The 21,127-nt window shown below is 41.4% G+C and overlaps 2 protein-coding genes across 2 annotated transcripts; both read right to left on the bottom strand.

Moving 5' to 3' along the window:
• Positions 1–878: 878 nt before the first annotated feature.
• LOC106605435 (nucleoside diphosphate-linked moiety X motif 17) lies at positions 879–6,735 on the bottom strand. The gene is made up of 8 exons (XM_014201089.2): positions 6,235–6,735; positions 3,030–3,146; positions 2,690–2,873; positions 2,533–2,558; positions 2,276–2,368; positions 2,006–2,104; positions 1,728–1,864; positions 879–1,570 (listed from the first exon to the last, which is right to left on the bottom strand). The coding sequence occupies exons 1-8, from the start codon at positions 6,307–6,309 to the stop codon at positions 1,399–1,401; spliced, it is 903 nt and encodes a 300-aa protein (XP_014056564.1). The 5' UTR covers positions 6,310–6,735; the 3' UTR covers positions 879–1,398.
• A 4,481-nt stretch (positions 6,736–11,216) lies between these two features.
• LOC106605437 (membrane-spanning 4-domains subfamily A member 4A) lies at positions 11,217–15,017 on the bottom strand. Its single transcript, XM_014201091.2, has 7 exons — positions 14,719–15,017; positions 13,944–14,185; positions 13,637–13,738; positions 13,226–13,282; positions 12,768–12,953; positions 12,146–12,283; positions 11,217–11,703 (listed from the first exon to the last, which is right to left on the bottom strand). The coding sequence occupies exons 2-7, from the start codon at positions 14,142–14,144 to the stop codon at positions 11,581–11,583; spliced, it is 807 nt and encodes a 268-aa protein (XP_014056566.2). The 5' UTR covers positions 14,145–14,185; positions 14,719–15,017; the 3' UTR covers positions 11,217–11,580.
• Positions 15,018–21,127: the final 6,110 nt, after the last annotated feature.

The following is a 21,127-nucleotide window of genomic DNA, read 5'->3' as shown; positions in this document are numbered from 1 at the left end:
GTGGTGCTCCTAATACTGACAACAGGTCCGATTACCTCTGCATGGTAAAAGCCAGGACAGTTCGGGATAATGGGATAGTTCAGGATCTGATGACGATTATGCTCCCAACTCTTTCCATCTGAATGTTATTCCTAGTGACATTAAAATGTAATGACTTATGATGAATTAGAGAAAACAAACACCCTTCCAATTTTTTACTGTGGATTCTGACTTGTTGATGTTGTGTCCCTAATTTAACGCACCAATTGTAGTCACTTAGTTAATTAGTTACTGTAGAAATTGGCCGATTTGCGTTCAAATGTCACACGTTGCTTCAGATCAACCATGAGAATGCAACGCAGTAACAGTAGCTGTTAAATCCTACATAAACAGCTGACACACCAAGGCTGCTTTACAAAGGCAGCCCAATTTTGATTATTATTTTTTCCACTAATTGGTCTTTGGAACAATCAGCTCTGAAAAATATCTGATGTGATTGGTCAAAGACCAATTGATGGGAAAAAGATCAGAATTGGGCTGCATGTCTAAATGCAGCCAAAGAACAAAGTAAGCATATTTCCCAGTAGCTTATCCATGGGTGAGGTTGCCATAATGTACAGTATATTAATCTGGGTGTGGGTGAAAAGAGGTTTCGTTATATGACACACACACCTTCCACTTATGACATATAAAAATGTAGTCTTTAAATGATAATTACTGAATCACTGCAAACAATAAATATTGGATATCTTCAGTTGAAAGTACAATACCATATTTATGTGTTTATCTTTACAATGAAGACCTAATCTAACTAACATGAGACTTAACTTCTGTGTGAGTATAGTAAAAAAAAAAAGTAAATATGCTGTTTGAGGAAAATAATTACATTTAGAAAAATGTAAATATTTGTATTCATTTTTATTTAACCAGGCGAGTCAGTTAAGAACACATTATTATTTACAAGTCAAGATAATTATGTAAACTTAAATAAGAATTCTGATTGTTTTGCGCTTGTTTCCAAATGTGAAATCACTGTGTAGGCTATGCATTGCCATTTTGTGGCTTGAAGGCGCAAATGGAATATAATGATCATAAAAGCATCTGCAGTATAAATCCACTTTGTTCATAACATTTCATCACTAACAACAACACCCTTGCAATAAAAACTGTTCTTACGCACAACATTGATAGCTCATGCAAAGCCCTCAAACAGCCATATAAGACTTGTAGGTGTTGCTGTAGATATTAAAGGGATAGTTCACCCAAAGTTCATTATTGGTTAATACGTACAAGATTTTTTGAAAGATGATAGTTCACTTTAGGTGACCTTCACCGGTTAAGGCAAACTCCAGGAAGTGATGTCATCCTCCAGGAAGTCACTTCATCACAGGGCTAGACGTCCAGGTTTAGTGAAGACAGTTAACATCGGGTCCCCTGTCCCTCCAGGTTCTTAAGCCAGAGCTCCAGGGCGTATTTGGTACCAGTGCTGACCCGCTCCACATCCTCTCCGCTATTCGGGGCCCGGTTACACAAAACAGACAATGGCAAAATTGACTCACTGAGCCCACCTTCCGGAGAGACCTCCGATACACTGCAGAACCAACACCACAGAAACAAAATGCCAACATTGTTAAGAGGAACCCAATGAAATAATTAATGTCAGAGGAAATTAGCCCAGTAAAACTTTTTTTCACAAATACATTTTTCTGTTTATGTTTTGAGTGCATTACTTTGTGGATGTGATGTACCTTATGGTTGGAGCCAGGCCCTCCAACGGTGTCACAGAACCCTCCTCTCCGTCCACGGCGGACACAATGGCCTTGACCAGCGAGGCGTCCACCCACAGACAGCCACTGACCTCAGCAGGCTCGGGGTGCAGAGAGGCCTAGAACAAAGATAGTCTTTATTGAGTCAGAGGCCTTCTCTTTGATTTGGCTTTGTGTGCCTTTAATGATAACACCAGGCAGGAATATGGACGGACAGACAGACAGATAGATACAGGGCAGGCAGATAGTCAGGCAGATACTTGGAGCTGCTGGTGTGTGAGGGAGGTGTTTAGGAGCATGTAAGTGACCACATGGTGCCTCTGTGGCATCCCTCTGCTCAGCATGGGTGGGAAAACCGACTGTGAAGAGAAACAGAACATGAGCAAACAGGACTGTCAGACAAATCAGAATGTATCAAATGTCTGGAATTGTGGCCAGTAGATTTTTTCTAAGCATTTACATATTATTATTATTTAACAAACTATTCCCTGGACCTAGAAATGTGATGTGTAGAGGCAGTGATTTCCCACCTCCCAGAGCCCCAGCAGCTGAGCTGAGACGTCTCCAGGGTCCAGCTTCAGTCCTGTCTCCTCCCTCAGCTCCCTCAGCCCTGCGTCCAGGAGCTGACAAACAAGAGAGATATGAGGCAAACACACACACCAAGCTTGATTGAAGGGAATTGACCCCAGAGACCATGAGGGTGTTGAAACCACAGGCAAAGACACTTATGGGGAATAATCAATTTTATCTTCCACTGTTTAATAGCTATAGCAACTAGAAACGTTACCCTCTCATCCAGTTCCACATGGCCACCTGAAAAAAAGAAAACAAACCACCCTTTCAATATCAGGAAACAACACTTAGGTTAATTGGGTTACCCAAAGTGTCATCCTATGGAATGCTATTTCATTTTGAAAGGTTACTTCCGCAGAATGATGCCATACCTGGTGGAACCCACACATTGGGGAAAATGCGGAGACTGGACGCCCGTCGAGTTAACAACACCTTCTGATTGGCTGACTGCAGAAGAATAGCAACCCCCACGTCCACTCCGCGGCTCTGAACATCCAATGGGATTGCAGCTGCCTCTGCGACAGACAGATACTTGAAAGGGCAAAAGGTTGCCCTCTGAGAAAAAACAAATAGCAACCAGATAAACTCAAACATTTTCCATTACACTTTTTTCAGTCAACCAACAATTATTTATATGGGATGTGGCCACAACTGATAAAACAATTAAACCTTTTATTTTATTAAATTGAATGTATTCCGTTGAGCCATTACCTTTAGAGGAATTCCTCTCCCTTTCTCGCAGTCACACAGTATAAAGCGATTGTTCTCCAAAGAACACTTCACCTCCACCTCATCATCAAGAGTCTCTGTAAAATGACCTGTTATGCTCTAACAGAAAATTAAGTGGTAAAAAAAAGGTTTTTTTAACTGTTACATAATTCACCTCATATAACAACCTTTGAAGAATTGGCAACTACAAGAATAAAGGCTAACCATTTATCTAAAATCCTTGATTTCAATGTAATTTGGAGGGGAAAGTACTGGGCCTGGTATGGATCAATTCAGTCATTGTTTTTTGGTTATCAATATACAAATCCTGATTATGGATGGCAATCTTTGGCCCATAGATTAAGGAAATATACACTATATATACAAAAGTATGTGGACGCCCCTTCAAATTAGTGGATTCGGCTATTTCAGCCGCACTTGTTGCTGACAGGTGTATAAAATCGAGCACACAGTCATTTAATCTCCATAGATAAACATTGTCAGTAGAATGGCCTTACTGAAGAGCTCAGTAAGGCACCGTCATAGGACGCCACCTTTCCACAACTCAGTTCGTCAAATTTCTGCCCTGCTAGAGCTGCCCCGGGCAACTCTACAGTGGCAAGAAAAAGTATGTGAACCCTTTGGAATTACCTGGATTTCTTGTCTATATTGAATACATCATTTAAACATTCAGTGTAGGTTGGAAAAAGTATGTGAACCCCTTGGCTAATGACTTCTCCAAAAGCTAACTGGAGTCATCAATGAGACAAGATTGGAGATGTTGGTTAGAGCTGCCTTGCCCTATAAAAAACACTCACAAAATTTGAGTTTGCTATTCACAAGAAGCATTGCCTGATGTGAACCATGCCTTGAACAAAAGAGATGTTAGAATACCTACGATTAAGAATTGTTGACTTGCATAAAGCTGGAAAGGGTTAAAAAAAGTATCTCTAAAAGCCTTGATGTTCATCAGTCCACGGTAAGTCAAATTGTCTATAAATTCAGAAAGTTCAGCACTGTTGCTGATTTCCCGAGGAGTGGCCGTCCTGCAAAGTTGACTGCAAAAGCACAGCGCAGAATGCTCAATGAGGTTTAAGAAGAATCCTAGAGTGTCAGCTGAAGACTTACAGAAATCTCTGGAACATGCTAACATCTCTGACAAGTCTACGATATGTAAAACACTAAACAAGAATGGTGTTCATGGGAGGACACCACAGAAGAAGCCACTGCTGTCCCAAAAAAACCATTGCTGCAAGTCTGAAGTTGCAAAAGTGCAACTGGCAAAATATTCTGTGGACAGGTGAAACTACAGTTGCGTTGTTTGGAAGGAACATACAACACTATGTGTGGAGGAAAAAAGGCACAGCACACCAACATCAAAACCCTCCACCAAAAAGTATGGTGGAGGGAGCATCACTGTTTGGGGCTGCTTTGCTGCCTCAGGGCCTGGACAGCTTGCCATCATTGACGGAAAAATGAATTCATAAGCTTATCAGGACATTTTGCAGGAGAACTTTAGGCTATCTGTCTGCCAATTGAAGCTCAACAGAAGTCGGGTGATGCAACATGACAACGACCCAAAACACAGAAGTAAATCAACAGAATGGCTTCAACAGAAAAAAATACGCCTTCTGGAGTGGCCCAGTCAGAGTTCTGACCTCAACCCGATTGAGATGCTGTGGAATGACCTCAAGAGAGCAGTTCACACCAGACATCCCAAGAATATTGCTTAACTAAAACAGTTTTGTAAAAGGAATGGTCCAAAATTCCTCCTGACCGTTGTGCAGGTCTGATCCGCAAGTACAGAAAACGTTTGGTTGAGGTTATTGCTGCCAAAGGAGGGTCAACCAGTTACTGAATCCAAGGTTTCACATACTTTTTCCACCCTGCACTGTGAGTGTTTACACTGTGTGTTCAATAAAGACATGAAAATGTATAATTGTTTGTGTGTTATTAGTTTAAGCAGTCTATTGTTGTGACCTAGATGAAGATCAGATCAAATTTTATGACCAATTTATGCAGAAATCCAGGTATTTCCAAAGGGTTCACATACTATTTCTTGCCATTGTAAGTGCTGTTATTGTGAAGTGGAAACGTCTAGGAGCAACAACGGCTCAGCTGCGAAGTGGTAGGCCACACAAGCTCATAGAACAGGACTGCCGAGTGCTGAAGCACGTAGTGCGTAAAAAATCGTCTGTCCTAAGTTGCAACACTCACTACCACGTACCAAACTGCCTCCGAAAGCAAAGTCAGAACTGTTCGCGGGGAGCTTCATGAAATGGGTTTCCATGGCCGAGCAGCCGCACATAAGCCTAAAATCATCAAGCGTCGGCTGGAGTGGTGTAAAGCTTGCCACCATTTGACTCGGGAGCAGTGGAAATCCATTCTCTGGAGTGATGAATCACACTTCACCATCTGGCAGTCCGACAGACAAATCTGGGTTTGGCGGATGCCAGAAGAAAGCTACCTGCCCCAAAGCATAATGCCAACTACAAAGTTTGGAGGATGAATAATGGTCTGGGGCTGTTTTTCTTGGGCTAGGCCCCTTAATTCCAGTGAAGGGAAATCTTAACGCTAAAGCATACAATGACATTCCAGATGATTCTGTGCTTCCAACTTTGTGGCAACAGTTTGGGGAAGGCCCTTTCCTGTTTCAGCATGACAATGCCCCCGTGTATAAAGGGAGGTCCATACAGAAATAGTTTGAGATCGGTGTGGAAGAACTTGACTGGCCGGCAGAGCCCTGACCTAAACCCCATCGAACAGCTTTGGGATGAATTGGAACGCCGACTGCGAGCCCAACATCAGTGCCCGACCTCACTAATGCTCGTGGCTGAATGGAAGCAAGTCCCTGCAGCAATGTTCCAACAGCTAGTGGAAAGCCTTCCTAGAAGAGTGGAGGCTGTTATTGCAGTGGAGCAGAGGGGGGGGGGGCACAAACTCCATAGTAATGCCCATGATTTTGCAATTAGATTTTTGACGTGAAGTTGTCCACATACTTTTGGTCATGTAGTGTATATGTACAGTATTATTGTTTTATTTTTGTATTTAACGTTATGTAATTTGGGTGACCTGCCCCGTTAAAATGGTACTACAGTAAAACCAAACACTGCCATTGCACATCCTTTTCATAAATTCCACGTGACATTGGCATTTGGCTAGTGTTGAAGTGACAACAAAGCAAAAACATAGCACATGCACAACTGACCTGTACAAAACGGGCACATTGCGGTGCGACATTATTCTTCGACAGATGAACCAGTATTTTCGTGACTTTTTCCATGGTTGTCAATTATTCTCCTTATTGATAGATACAGTAGTTTAATGCAGGTGACAGTTGGCTAGCCTGATTTACAAAACAGTTTGTAAAATAATCCCGCGAGCGATAACAAATCAGATTTCTGATAGCAATAGAAGAATGGCAATGCACGTTAGCTAGCTAGCTAATATTTCCACATTCCACATTTGTTTAAATGAGTAGCGCAATTGACATCCCACTGCAATTCACTGAAGTATTGACAACCAAGTTAACTCTATAGCTAGCCGTTAATCTGATCAATACCCAAGCTGTATTAGCCAACTATCCAGTGGGCTCCTGCCTTGTTAGCTAGGTGGACCGTTAATTTTACAAAATCGTTTCCTGCCCACTGATCTTAGCTTCTATGGCTGGCTGTCATGTCCAAGGAATATAAACACAAATGTACACGTAGCTAGCTACCTACATTCATTGGCTACATCGAAATCACATGTGGCTCTTCTTCTTCGGTTTATATATGGCGGTTCGCAACCAACTTTAATGTTCTTTACCGCAACAAACTGGACTGGAGTGTGGACCAGAGAAAAGGAAAGTCTAAAAACTCTAAATCCTACCCACTATTCTCATCTCGTGAAAATTCCACCCCAAAAACACACATATATATATATATATATTTTTTTTTTTTTCCTTAGTCCATTGTTGATATCAAAATGTGTTGCATGTCATCAATACGGTTTTAAAGACAGTATAACTTTCACAATACAGAAATACAGCTGATATGATGCATTATGAATCATATGATGGAAAAGACAGCATCATGTGATGCAAAATGCATCATACCTTCTGTATTTCTGTATTTTGAAAGAATGCTGACAATGTCAACAACAAAAAATACAAATGAAACCTATACCGAAAGATAGGTTTTGGGTGTAGTTTTCCTTTAAGGAAACTAACATAATTAAATACTACATCCCCTGAAGATTTTCTCAGCTATTAACTTAAGCTTGACCCTTCTATACCATTGTAGCTCAGTTGGTAGAGCATGGTGCTAGTAATGCTATGGTAGTGGGTTTAATTCCCTGGACCACCCATACATAAAATGTATGCACGAATGACAAAGTTGCTTTAGATAAAAGCATCTGCTAAATGGCATATATTATATATTTGCCCTTAAATCTGATAACAATCCCTCCCATTGTGCTGGCACTGAAATAACACGTTTTCCACTGTCTCCATCTTCTCCTGACAGTGATCACACCCAGTCAGATGTTTTGTACTGTTGAGCTTTGTGTGTCCCAGAGCCTTGTGATTCCACATTCCTCCCTTCTCTCTCGACCTGAGGACCTCCCTGCCCTCACATTTTCCTGGATCTTACACAGGAGTCTTCCCTTTCCCTCCCTATTCCACAACTCTTGTCATTTGTTTTGAATGCCATTCTATCCCCCCAAGTCATTGTTTTACAAGTTACAAGTAAGTCTCAAGTCTTAGCACTTAAGTCCCAAGTCAAGACAGGCAAGTCCGAGTCAAGTCTCAAGTCCTAAACTTTGAGTTTCGAGTCCTAAACAAGTCATAATGTGCTCTTCACCAAATGTAATACCATTTCATATTTTTAACAAGAGTAATAGTTAGTACAATACATTTATGCAAGTCATGAATGCTTTTAAAAATATATATATTTATTACTTTCCAAATAAACTTTATTTCAATGGAAATACATGGGTAGCCATGTATTTCGATCGACTATCGAGGATCGCTATGGGGCGCAATCGGGCGATGTAAGCTTGTACACAATCGCCCAACCTTAACACACGCACACACACACACACACACACACACACACACACACACACACACACACACACACACACACACACACACACACACACACACACACACACACACACACACACTCTCTCTGTGTGTGGCTACAGTAGGCTAACATATGTCAATGTTTTAGGAACAGCAGTAACATCAGGCAGGATTTAGGCCACCAACTGCCTAGCCAGTTGTAGCTCAATCTTGGGTGCAATGATCATGTTCCCGCACTGACTGACTGTGTGGAGGCTCATTGATTTATTTTACGTTAAGTTATATATAGCTGTCGGCTATATTCGCCACGACTTATCGCTCTTTGTGCAGCTTCAAATATCGAACAAAGTTGGAAGTTGTGCCTCCGTCTGTAATTTTCTTCCTGCATGTTTTGCAAGTTGGAATCTGTTTTTTGTTGACTACAGCGTAGTCTTTATATCCGAACATAATAATTTGGGGTATCATCTTTCCAAGGGCTCCATCTGAATTCACCCACCGATGTTCCTCTGCACTGCCACGCACAACTTTTTCTCAGCTGGCACAATTTGATTGGCTGCTGTCCGATTCAAATTGTTATCCGTTAAATGAAGAGTTTTTTTAATAGCATCATTTTTAATATTTGGGCTTGGGGAGGGTATCAAGTCAGTTTGAGTCAAAAGGCTCAAGTCCAAGTTAAGTCACGAGTCATGGGTGTTAAAGTCAAAGTCGAGTTGCAAGTCAACATATTTGTGAATCGAGTCTGACTCGAGTCCAAGTCATGTGACTCAAGTCCACACCTCTGGTTTTCTCAACTGAGAACTTGAAGCCCCACCTGTGGGACTACTGTTCAAATTCTCTGATCCTTCTTGAACTCTCCTGACTTTATGGGGAATATTTCTCCCTCTCTTTCACAGTGCCCTGTCACCCGCAAACAAAGACCTCCCAATATCTGTTCTCAGTGAGAGAATACATAATCAATTATAATGGAGAACAACAAACAACTAATGACACTTCCCTGGGGGGTAGCATTATCTACCTCATAACTTTCTGACACTGAGCTCCCCATCTACCAAACACGTGGCACTGTGGCAGAGTTCTGTATATAATGACGAGATGCTCATGTCTCCGCCCTAACAATGGGAGTCGTTGTCCCAAAGGCAGGAAGGCAGGCGACAAGTTTATGTCAAAAATTAACCAATAGAAACGCGTTGGCCTTATTTTGGACAGATTTTGGCGAGAGTGAAACCTCTAGCTTTGCCTCTTCCTCTATGACTGTGGTTGCACCCATGTGCCGCCCCATTCAGTGTAGTATTGACCCAGTAGGTGGCGCCAAAGACCAATATTATTTTGAAGATGCTTCAGTAAAATAAAACTGCCTAAAATAACAATTTTGAAAAACACAACTAAACAGTTCAAATCTACTGATACCAATAATGTAAGGTATATCTATGTAAGATCTAATGTATTGGAGAATGAGATGGATTTTATTTTATTTATGTTTTAGCTCCCGAGAGGCGCAGCGGTCTAAGGCACTGCATCTCAGTGCAAGAGGCATCACTACAGTCCCTGGTTCGAATCCAGGCTGTATCACATCCGGCCGTAATTGGCCCAGCGCCGTCCGGGTTTGGCAGGGGTAGGCCGTCATTGTAAATAATAATTAGTTCATAACGGACTTGCCTTGTTAAATAAAGGTTAAATAAAAATTATACATTCATCATGTAAACCGCACAGTTTTAGCGTAATGTTTCTCAATCCACCATATCCGCCTATGTCGCACTTCCGCATCTGCGATGAAAAGTGACAGAGCTAGCTAGAGAAGTGTTTGTGAGATCATGAGACATCCCGAAAATCGGTCTTCTCACAAAATCGTCTGTAGCGTCCGATTAAAAAAATTAATTAAGACTCTCACGATGATATTCTCCGTTTTGTTCTATGACCCCCATAATCTTACTGCCGATCTGACAACTTTTGTCTCAAGTGTCCGAACGGTTTGGGCTACACACTAATATGGCCCCTCTGTGGAAAGGTGAGACTCACAAACGCGTACATGTGTTATTTTGCTTTAGGATACCCACAGGCCTCACAAGACTCGTCTGAAGGTCGCCAGTAGCAGTTTAAACAAATTATGTCAGCATAATAAAACACTGTTTAGTGCCAAAAATAAGGAGTTAAATACATGTACAAATAAATACAAATAATAATACAAATAAATGTTCCTGATATTTGTTATAGCTCTCAGATATAGGACAGACAGTTAAGAACAAACTTCCTTTTGATTTTTTTGGGGGGGGACTATCTGTTGTTCCATGTAGTGAATTTGTTATTCAATGCATTTGTATGGGGCAAATACAATTTTTCATTTTTCTCCTTCATAGTCGTTACAGGATACTTCAAAGGGTGTGATTGTGAATGTTACCGATTCAGCAAGCACAGTCATTTGATTTGTCTTTGTATTAGTTAGTTACTCATAAGGAAAACAAAAATCACCTCTAATGTAGTAATGTGCTGCTATATTGATCTACTCTCAAGCAATATTTTTAAATAATGATACAATTTCAGATCACTTACCTTTGCCTTCTGTTAAAATGAATGGGATAAGCAGTTTTTCTTCTTCCAGTAACACACCCAGCAAAGGGTAGTGGTTTGGAGAATGCACTGCCTACCTTTTCTGCACATCACTGGAGAAACAATGGGCAAATTTGTTTTGTGTGGCCCGGTCCCCCAGGTGAGCGGGGTTTGCTCATTTTCAACCATTCCATTGGTCCTAAAGACAAATCTCCATCCACCAGGGCACCGGGCCATGCAAAACAAACTCGCTCAATGCAAGACCACTAGTCGATTCCTCCTACTGATCTGTTGGGGGTGAGGCTATTAAATCAGGGATGGATGAAATTGCCCTCATGTCATGAATTATATTTAGCCGACAGAGCCCCGGCTTTTAGTAGAGCGCCACTCAACAACATGCATTCTCAGTTGCACTTCAAATCAATAATGCAAAAGATGAATGGGTGATTTGAGTGCATGTGACATTGGCATCAGGTTGGCATTTCACCTCCAGAAAAGCATTAAACAGTTGGAACCAGATGGAAATAAGGTTACAGTGATCTGTGTAAACTTCTACCAATGTAGACACTATAACACTTGAAGAGGAAATATTCCATTTATTGAATGAAAGAATGATACACTGTCAGAAATCAAGATATTAACTCTACAGTAATATGAAATAGCAAAGAGAATAACAGTCCTACTTGATATATTAGGAAGCACTACAGAGCAATACATTCATCAGGACAGAACCTTCACCAGGACACGACTGTTCACGTTGATGACAAAACAATCGGACACATTCGCAATGGTGTCACACTTCCTAATGATAATCTTCATGTACAGTTTAGGTAAGCAATTGTGAAATAACGAATTCAAACAAGAGAAACACATGAGTACATTGGGTATACTACAATGCAATATGTGTTGTAAGAAGTAGGGTGAGGTGTATGGCATGGTTATGCCTCAAGGAGAGTATGGTGGAGCCGGGGTGTCAGAGTCTTCAACACTGCCCAGTAAGGCCACGTCACTGTCGCTCAGGGAGGCCTGGCTGGCTCCGGTGGGGTCAGTACCAGTCTCTACCACCACCTAGACCCAATGACAAGGTGCAGGAGAAGGAAGATGAAGTGAGGAACTAGCACAGACTGGCATCATCTCAAACTGGCCATTCAACATAACCCATATACCCTTCACGATTCTGGGGATTTGAAAGGACTGGATTGGTGTGTCTAAGCAATATGGTGTAAACTCCACCTAGACTACCAGAGGACTAGGTGAAGCTATTCAGTTATTGCTGATACCTAGGTGTTTACAAGAGGGGGAGTCAAGAAGCAACAACTGTTATGGGAAAGTTAGGGATTGTAGCAATGTTCTGTTAAAGAGGCAAAATGGTTCATGCCCCACAGCATTACAGGTTTGAGCTACTGTAAGACTGTATTTTTTTTTTATGTACAGCTGCTGCACTCTCTGCCTGTTCAACAGACTGTTAGCCTGTTGATGTAAGCGATGACTGCAGCGTTCTCAAGCTTACCATCCCCCGGCCACGGCTCAGGCTGTAGTACCCACGGAGGTGAAGGGCTTTCCCAGAGAAGACGCAGACAGTGAGAGCCACACAGAGCTCCATCACCGTCAGGACCAGCAGTAGGCCCTTCACCCCATTCAAGACTGTCTGATGCACACAGGGGTAAAACAAGAGGAATATGTGTCAATGGTTGGGCTAATGATTTGCATTGTAACTTCAGAAGGATTTACAAGTTTTGTTCAGGTTTCTCATCCTGGTAAAACAATATCAACCGTATCTCGTAAATATATAAAACATTTAATAAGCCTGCAAAGATGTATTTCTCTAGCTCCTTCCAACGTTTAATAAACGGACTGTTTGGAAGCACAGGAGGCTGTTGAGGGGAGAACGGATCATAATCATTTCCAGAACAGTGCAAATGGAATGGCATAAAACGCATAGAAACAATGTGTGTGATGTAGTATTTGATACCATTCCACTTATTCTGCTCCAGCCATTACTACGAGCCGTCCTCCCCAATTAAGGTGCCACCAACCTCATGTGTTTGGAAGGTTACTGAGTTCTCTGAAGTTCGTATAAGAAATAAATACAGCAAAATTACATGAACCAGGTCACTTCCATAAATACTTACATATATTGTCCGAACCATGCCTGTGCATTCCTTTATCCTGTTCTGGTTGGAATTGGAAGTATAGTTGTCGGCAGTTTCGGTGCAGAAACCATCTTCATGTTTTACAGTCAGCAGCATGCAAATATAGGCAACCCCAGCCAGAGCCACAAGAACACTGACAACATTCACAGCCAGAGTCCCTTTAATCTGACAGGGTGGGAAATGGAGAGGAGGGGAAACTGAACAACCATTGCGTGACAATGTTAGTTTGTTTTGTTTAAAATATATGGACATAGGAAATCCATTAACTCTTCCAATTGGTTAGATTTTTGGTTTGTGAGTTTTGGTCTAGAAAATATCTCCTGTTTTACTTCCTTTAGAAAATATTTAATTTCTAATATACATCTCAACTTATAAATCTAATAAAGTAAACTTGAAGTGCACACTGCTATTAACCACAATCACAGTGAATGACTAACCAGACTCAAACGTGTTCCTTTCTGGGCAGCCACAGTGAGAGATCCAGAGAGGACAAACTGGAGAGAGTGAGCAACACAGGAGAGAAAGACACTTTAGACCATTGACATATGACGCTAAGGTGATGCTGTCCAATCAACTGCCACATCCAATGTCATCTACTGTAGAGGCCTACACTTTATAGATAAACACAAGTTCTGCTGTCTCCTGTGGGTGTGGGATGCCCTTTGGTCATGAATGCTGACCTGAAGACAGTTATCCTGCTTGTTCACCTACTTTTCTAGGTTACAATAGGACTACTGTAAGATAGATGATGCCAGATTCACTCTGAGAAAACATCTCTAAAATTGCATGTGTCCGTGTAGCATTAAGTCTGTTGGATATTACTTGCCCCCTTGGGACCCAGAACTTACAGCAACTGCCATGAAGAGTGGGAACTGGTCATACAGGATAGGGGAGAGAAGAGCAGACAGGCTCACCACCATGCACACCAATCCAAGGACGATCTGCACAATCTGAGACAACAGTAATTCAGGGAACATTAAGTAACAATAGTGGAAATGGTAACTAATAGTGGTTAACAGTTTAGCCTTCTAAATCAAATTGCCCTCAAAGGATGTTAAATATAGATCTCTACAATATCACAGCCGATGATTGAATCCAATGGCAAATGGATGGAATGAGCACTAAAAACAAAGGACAGTAATATTATCTTCTCACCCCAAGAGATTGTGGCTGAACCTGCAGGAACACCCTTGTCATCTCTGACACTTTAGTGGTAGGCAGTGGCACAGCGGGGGGCGCACTCTGGATTTGGGGAGTGACATTCAGAAGTGGCACTGAAGCCTTGCCACTCTCCACCAAGGGGAACACTTGTGTCACTACCACAACTCCATTTGCAGTTGTGATAGAGGTGGACATGGTTGATGATCTTTATTTGGGTGGTTGACGACAACAAACACCTGAGAAGAAAACTAATTACACACTGAAAGATTGATACTTTAATACAGCTGCAGACATTGTGTTAGTGTTTATTATGGCATTACAGATAGCCTAAGTCTTCTTTAGGTTGTCCTTGGTTTAGAAATACAATTTCAACATTATCCTTTTAGAATTTTGAAAACAAAATTGTGGTTTGAAGAGTAAAATGTAGGTGTATTTCAAATGACCAAAAACAACGGTAACTAGCACAAAATGAGCCTTTCTTATGTCCCGCAAAGTAGATTTGATCTCAGTTAGACTAACATCATTGAAAGGTTAAACAAATCAATACAATATTGACAACATTCAATGATTACAATATATGTTCGCCTTTTTTCAAGCCACATTTGAGTTGCCCTTGTAAATCTGTGTTTTGTATTTCAATGGAAATTGAAAGTAAATCTATGGAAGCTTGCAAATGATTACATATATTAGGCCTACTGCTGTTAACACAAATCGCCTAATAAACATTAATTTAGACAACATTTGTAACAATTCAAATCGGACAATTTACCACTTCTCCACTTTTTCCAGGTGCGGGAACAGCTAATGTACAAACACGGAAATACAAGGATATAATCTAAGATACTTCTTCAACGTTTACAGATCCCTGTTGCGTCTGCTATTTTCATTTATAACGCATTCATAACAATTGGGAACTCGGGAATATCCGACTTCAGTCCGTTCATGACAACTGGGACTTCGGGGAGAACACTTTTGAACTGTCATCGGAATTCAAAGTCGGAAGCTGGAGCATCTTTCTAGAGCTGCAACTTTCCGACCTGAAGATCACTGACATGATTTGACTTAGTTTTTTCCGAGTTCCCAGTTGTCCTGAAAGCACCAATATCAAAGTTTATAAACTCAGAGACGCAACATCGCGAGACTTCTGGGAAGGCTTGCTAAACAGACCAGGTTGCATTCCAAACATTCCCCTCAGCCCTCAAATTAAGTCGACACTTCTGATAACGTTTCATGACGTCTGACGAGTTTACACTTGCAGGGCAAGGGGTGAGGGAGGAATAATTCATTTTAAATGGACCGCCCTTGCCCGGAAATTCGTTACTCGTTCGTCCCGCGACGGTTGTATTTTCAGCCACTGGTAGTTTGTGGGCGCTGCAGCAGTCAATTATGATTGCATGTCTACTTATATTAACTATGTAATTATTATTATAAACTGGGTGGTACGAGCCCTGAATGCTGATTGGATGACAGCTGTTGTATATCAGACTGTATACCACGGGTATGACAAAACATTTATTTTTTACCGCTCTAGTTATGTTGGTAACCAGTTTGTAATAGCAATAAGGCACCTCTGGGGTTTGTGGTATATGGCCAATATACCACAGCTAAGGGCTGTGTCCAGGCACTCCGCGATGCGTCATACATAAGAACAGCCCTTAGTCGTGGTATATTGGCCATATCCCTCATGCCTTATTGCTTAAATATATTTGCCTACTGTATGATAGCTAACAAATTAATTAGCTAACTAACGTTAGCCCGCCTAGCTACTTCTGAAGAAGGAAAATGTTTTATTCTACAATTTCCTAAAGCTAACCAAACAAAAACAATGACTTTTACGTGATGTGTTTGTGCATTAGTAGCACAATTTCTAACTTATTTACATTTGTTTTTACTTACACTTGTATGTTGTCTCCATATTGTTCTTAGCGGATGTACAATCATCGCAAATTGAATTATGGGGCGTTATCCGAATTTCTGACTTCAATGCATTCAAAATAACTGGGAACTCGAAAAACAAAACAAAAATTTGAACGGTCATCCAACTCGGAAACTCAGGCCTCTTTCAGGAGCTGCGACTTTCCGACCATAAAATCACTGACATCATGATTTTATATCATATTTTTCTGAGTAACCAGTTGTTTTGAATGCGGCATTAGCTACCCAACATCGCCATGTCATCGCCTACAAGCGTGATTTCGCAGTTTCTGCCCATCTTCATGTACTGGCTTTGTCAATATCCCCATTGAATAAAAAAAATAAAAAATGATTTAACCTAATTCTTTGTCTAAATCGTATCCTTGGGATATCCCAACTCTGTCACCATTTATTTATTTATTTTACTCATTTAACTAGGCAAGTCAGTTAAGAACAAATTCTTATTTACAATGACAGCCTACCTGTCACGTCCTGACTCTAGTAAGATGTCATTTTCTATAGTAGAGTAGGTCAGGGCGTGACAGGGGCTGTTTTGGGGGTTTTCTATTTCTATGTTTAAGTTCTAGTTTTTCTATTTCTATGTTGGGGTTGTTTGGGTTGATCTCCAATTGGAGGCAGCTGATCCTCGTTGCCTCTGATTGGAGATCATATTTAAGTAGGGGTTTTTCTCTTCCTGTTTTGTGGGTTATTATCTTTTGAGTAGTGTTTGTTTCTCTCTGCGTCACGGTTTGTTGTTTTGGTATATTTAGTGTATTGCATTATGTTTCACAAATAAATAAAAATGTGGAACTACAAACACGCTGCACCTTGGTCCGCTCCTTTGAACAGCCGTGACACTACCGGGGAACAGTGGGTTAACTGCCTTGTTCAGAACAACAGATTTTTACCTTGTCAGCTCGGGGATTGAATCCAGCAACCTTTCAGTTACTGGCCCAACGCTATAACCACTAGGCTTCCTGCCGTCCCATTCCCCAGGTAATTTACTAGAAAACCCACCTACCTCCTCAAAGTTCTGTTAATTGTGTAAGTCTGAAGTCTAAATAGTATCCTTGGGACATCCCAACTCTGTTACCATTTTTTTGTTGTTGATTTAACTAGGCAAGTCAGTTAAGAACAAATTCTTATTTACAATGACAGCCTACACCGGCAAAACCCGGACGACGTTGGGCCAATTGTGCGCCGCCCTATTGGACTCCCAATCACAGCCGGTTGTGATATAGCCTGGAATCAAACCAGGGTGTCTGAAGTGATGCCTCTAGCACTGAGATGCAGTGCCTTATACTACTGCGCCACTCGGGAGCCCCAACGGTTAAGATAAGGGTTAGTTAATTAAGAGTATGGTTTAGGGTAGGGACGTCCCAAGGATCCCGGATAAAAGTAACCAATTATTAACCTGTCATAGGTGCATAAAGATGGAGGAATTCAGAAATGACATTGTTTTCGCACTACCAGAGAAGAAGAGGTGAAGCGAGAGGGTCCACTCCATTCAACATCTGTCCATGTGGGAATACAGCGATAACCACAAACTGCTTGCCTTTCCGCCTTTGGAACGACTCGCATTGTTAGGGCAGAGACAAGACGATCTCATCATTATTTACAGTATCTCTGGCACTACCCATTGGCCGTGTTAGAGAAAATCAAAACTGCAAAGTATCATTGGTAAATTGTGTCGGACTGATCTACAAATAATGAGTTGTTATTTATGATGCAATGTGATTTGTAGATCAGTCAGGTAGTCACCTGTAGTCGTTTTTGATGCTCTCGAACACGGCCACAGAGTTGTTAACTACAGCACAAGACATCATTCAATCTACAGTTGAAGTTGGAAGTTTACATACAGTGAGGGAAAAAATATTTGATCCCCTGCTGATTTTGTGCGTTTGCCCACTGACAAAGAAATGATCAGTCTATAATTTTATTGGTAGGTTTATTTGAACGGTGAGAGACAGAATAACAAAAAAATCCAGAAAAATGCATGTAAAAAAATGTATTAAAATGCAAATCAATTTATGAGGGAAATAAGTATTTGACCCCCTCTCAATCATAAAGATTTCTGGCTCCCAGGTGTCTTTTATACAGGTAACGAGCTGAGATTAGGAGCACACTCTTAAAGGGAGTGCTCCTAATCTCAGTTTGTTACTTGTATAAAAGACACCTATCCACAGAATTAATCAATCAGATTCCAAACTCTCTACCATGGCCAAGACCAAAGAGCTCTCCAAGGATGTCAGGGACAAGATTGTAGACCTACACAAGGCTGGAATGGGCTACAAGACCATCGGCAAGCAGCTTGGTGAGAAGGTGACAACAGTTGGTGCGATTATTCGCAAATGGAAGAAACACAAAAGAACTGTCAATCTCCCTTGGCCTGGGGCTCCATGCAAGATCTCACCTCGTGGAGTTGCAATGATCATGAGAACGGTGAGGAATCAGCCCAGAACTACACGGGAGGATCTTGTCAATGATCTCAACGCAGCTGGGACCATAGTCACCAAGAAAACAATTGGTAACACACTACGCCGTGAAGGACTGAAATCCTGCAGCGCCCGCAAGGTCCCCCTGCTCAAGAAAGCACATATACATGCCCATCTGAAGTTTGCCAATGAACATCTGAATGATTCAGAGGACAACTGGGTGAAAGTGTTGTGGTCAGATGAGACCAAAATGGAGCTCTTTGGCATCAACTCAACTCGCCGTGTTTGGAGGAGGAGAAATGCTGCCTATGACCCCAAGAACACCATCCCCACCGTCAAACATGGAGGTGGAAACATTATGCTTTGGGGGTGTTTTTCTGCTAAGGGGACAGGACAACTTCACCGCATCAAAGGGACGATGGCGGGGCCATGTACCGTCAAATCTTGGGTGAGAACCTCCTTCCCTCAGCCAGGGCATTGAAAATGGGTCGTGGATGGGTATTCCAGCATGACAATGACCCAAAACACACGGCCAAGGCAACAAAGGAGTGGCTCAAGAAGAAGCACATTAAGGCCTAGCCAGTCTCCAGACCTTAATTCCATAGAAAATCTGTGGAGGGAGCTGAAGGTTCGAGTTTCCAAACGTCAGCCTCGAAACCGTAATGACTTGGAGAAGATCTGCAAAGAGGAGTAGGACAAAATCCCTCCTGAGATGTTTGCAAACCTGGTGGCCAACTACAAGAAATGTCTGACCTCTGTGATTGCCAACAAGGGTTTTGCCACCAAGTATTAAATCATGTTTTACAGAGGGGTCAAATACTTATTTCCCTCATTAAAATGCAAATCATTTTATAACATTTTTGACATGTGTTTTTCTGGATTTTTTTGTTGTTATTGTCTCTCACTGTTCAAATAAACATACCATTAAAATTATAGACTTATCATTTCTTTGTCAGTGGGCAAATGTACAAAATCAGCAGGGGATCAAATACTTTTCCCCCTCACTGTACACCTTAGCCAAATACATTTAAACTCAGTTTTTCACAATTCCTGACATTTAATCCTAGTAAAAAATCCCTGTTTTAGGTCAGTTAGGATCACCACTTTATTTTAAGAATGTGAAATGTCAGAATAATAGTAGATAGAGATTTATTTCAGCTTTTATTTATTTCATCACATTCCTAGTGGGTCAGAAGTTTACATACACTCAATTAGTATTTGGTAGCATTGCCTTTAAATTGTTTCGGGTAGCCTTCCACAAGCTTCCCACAATAAGTTGGGTGAATTTTGGCCCATTCCTCCTGACAGAGCTGGTGTAACTGAGTCAGGTTTGTAGGCCTCCTTGCTCACACACGCTTTTTCAGGTCTGCCCACACATTTTCTATAGGATTGAGGTCGGAGCTTTGTGATGGCTACTGCAATAACTTGACTTTGTTGTCCTTAAGCCATTTTGCCACAACTTTGGAAGTATGCTTGGGGTCATTGTCCATTTGGAAGACCCATTTGCGACCAAGCTTTAACTTCCTGACTAATGTCTTGAGATGTTGCTTCAATATATCCACATAATTTTCTTTCCTCATGAAGCCATCTATTTTGTGAAGTGCACCTGTACCTCCTGCAGCAAAGCACCCCCACAACATGTTGCTGCCATCCCCATGCTTCACGGTTTGGATGGTGTTCTTTGGCTTGCAAGCGTCCCCCCTTTTCCTCCAAACATAACAATTGTCATTATGGTCAAACAGTTCTATTTTTGTTTCATCAGACCAGAGGACATTTCTCCAAAAAGTATGAAAAAAGTTTTAAAAAGTATGATCTTTTCCCCCATGTGCAGTTTTTCCCCATGTGCAGTCTGGCTTTTTTATGGCAGTTTTGGAGCAGTGGCTTCTTCCTTGCTGAGCGGCCTTTCAGGTTATGTCAATATAGGACTCGTTTTACTGTGGATATAGATACTTTTGTACCCGTTTCCTCCAGCATCTTCACAAGGTCCTTTGCTGTTGTTCTGGGATTGATTTGCACTTCTCGCACCAAAGTACATTCATCTCTAGGAGACAGAACGCGTCTCCTTCCTGAACGGTATGATGGCTGCGGGGTCCCATGGTGTTTATACTTGTGTACTAGTGTTTGTACAGATGAACGTGGTACCTTCATTCGTTTGGAAATTGCTCCCAAGGATGAACCAGACTTGTGGAGGTCTACAATCTTTTTTCTGAGGTCTTGGCTGATTTCTTTAGATTTTTCCGTGATGCCAAGCACAGAGGCACTGAGTTTGAAGGTAGGCCTTGAAATACATCCACAGGTACACCTCCAATTGACTCAAATGATGGCAATTAGCCTATCAAATGCTTCTAAAGCCATGATGTAATTTCCTGGAATTTTCCAAGCTGGTTAAAGGCACAGTCAACTGAGTGTATGTAAACTTCTGACCCACTGGAATTGTGATACAGTGAATTATAAGTGAAATCTGTCTGGAAACAATTGTTGGAAAAATGACTTGTGTCATGCACAAAGTAGATATCCTAAGCGACTTGCCAAAACTACAGTTTGTTAACAAGAAATTTGGTGGTTGAAAAACGAGTTTTAATGACTTCAACCTAAGTGTATGTAAACTTCTGACTTCAACTGTACTTTTTGAAATTACCGCCGCCTATGAGCTAGAATTGGAATCTTTAACTGTGCTAATGCAGATTTTTTAAAAAGCAGTAATGGAGAGCACTGCATAATATGGTGATCTTAGCAAATTAGTCATTTTTGGTAAGTACTTGGGGCAGCCATCTTTCTGCATGTCCACTATTATTTGGTGACAGCCAAGGGATATGAAAGATTCAGAAA

This window comes from Salmo salar, chromosome ssa05 (assembly GCF_905237065.1).
Source record: "Salmo salar chromosome ssa05, Ssal_v3.1, whole genome shotgun sequence".
In the NCBI taxonomy this organism is placed as follows: domain Eukaryota; kingdom Metazoa; phylum Chordata; class Actinopteri; order Salmoniformes; family Salmonidae; genus Salmo; species Salmo salar.
Note: the sequence above shows the minus strand (reverse complement) of the source record. Positions and strands in the feature narration are given on the sequence as shown.

What these genes read in the sequence shown, in the direction of transcription:
- LOC106605435 (XM_014201089.2), bottom strand. Translation starts at nt 6,309, where the DNA reads ATGGAAAAAGTCACGAAAATACTGGTTCATCTGTCGAAGAATAATGTC. An exon ending in CAATGTGTGGGTTCCACCAG is followed by an intron (nt 2,559 to 2,689) that starts GTATGGCATCAT and finishes TCTTTTTTTCAG; the next exon opens with GTGGCCATGTGGAACTGGAT. An exon ending in TCACACACCAGCAGCTCCAA is followed by an intron (nt 1,865 to 2,005) that starts GTATCTGCCTGA and finishes TCTTTGTTCTAG; the next exon opens with GCCTCTCTGCACCCCGAGCC.
- LOC106605437 (XM_014201091.2), bottom strand. Translation starts at nt 14,144, where the DNA reads ATGTCCACCTCTATCACAACTGCAAATGGAGTTGTGGTAGTGACACAA. An exon ending in TTCAGCCACAATCTCTTGGG is followed by an intron (nt 13,739 to 13,943) that starts GTGAGAAGATAA and finishes CTGTTGTCTCAG; the next exon opens with ATTGTGCAGATCGTCCTTGG. An exon ending in AAGGAACACGTTTGAGTCTG is followed by an intron (nt 12,954 to 13,225) that starts GTTAGTCATTCA and finishes CCACCCTGTCAG; the next exon opens with ATTAAAGGGACTCTGGCTGT.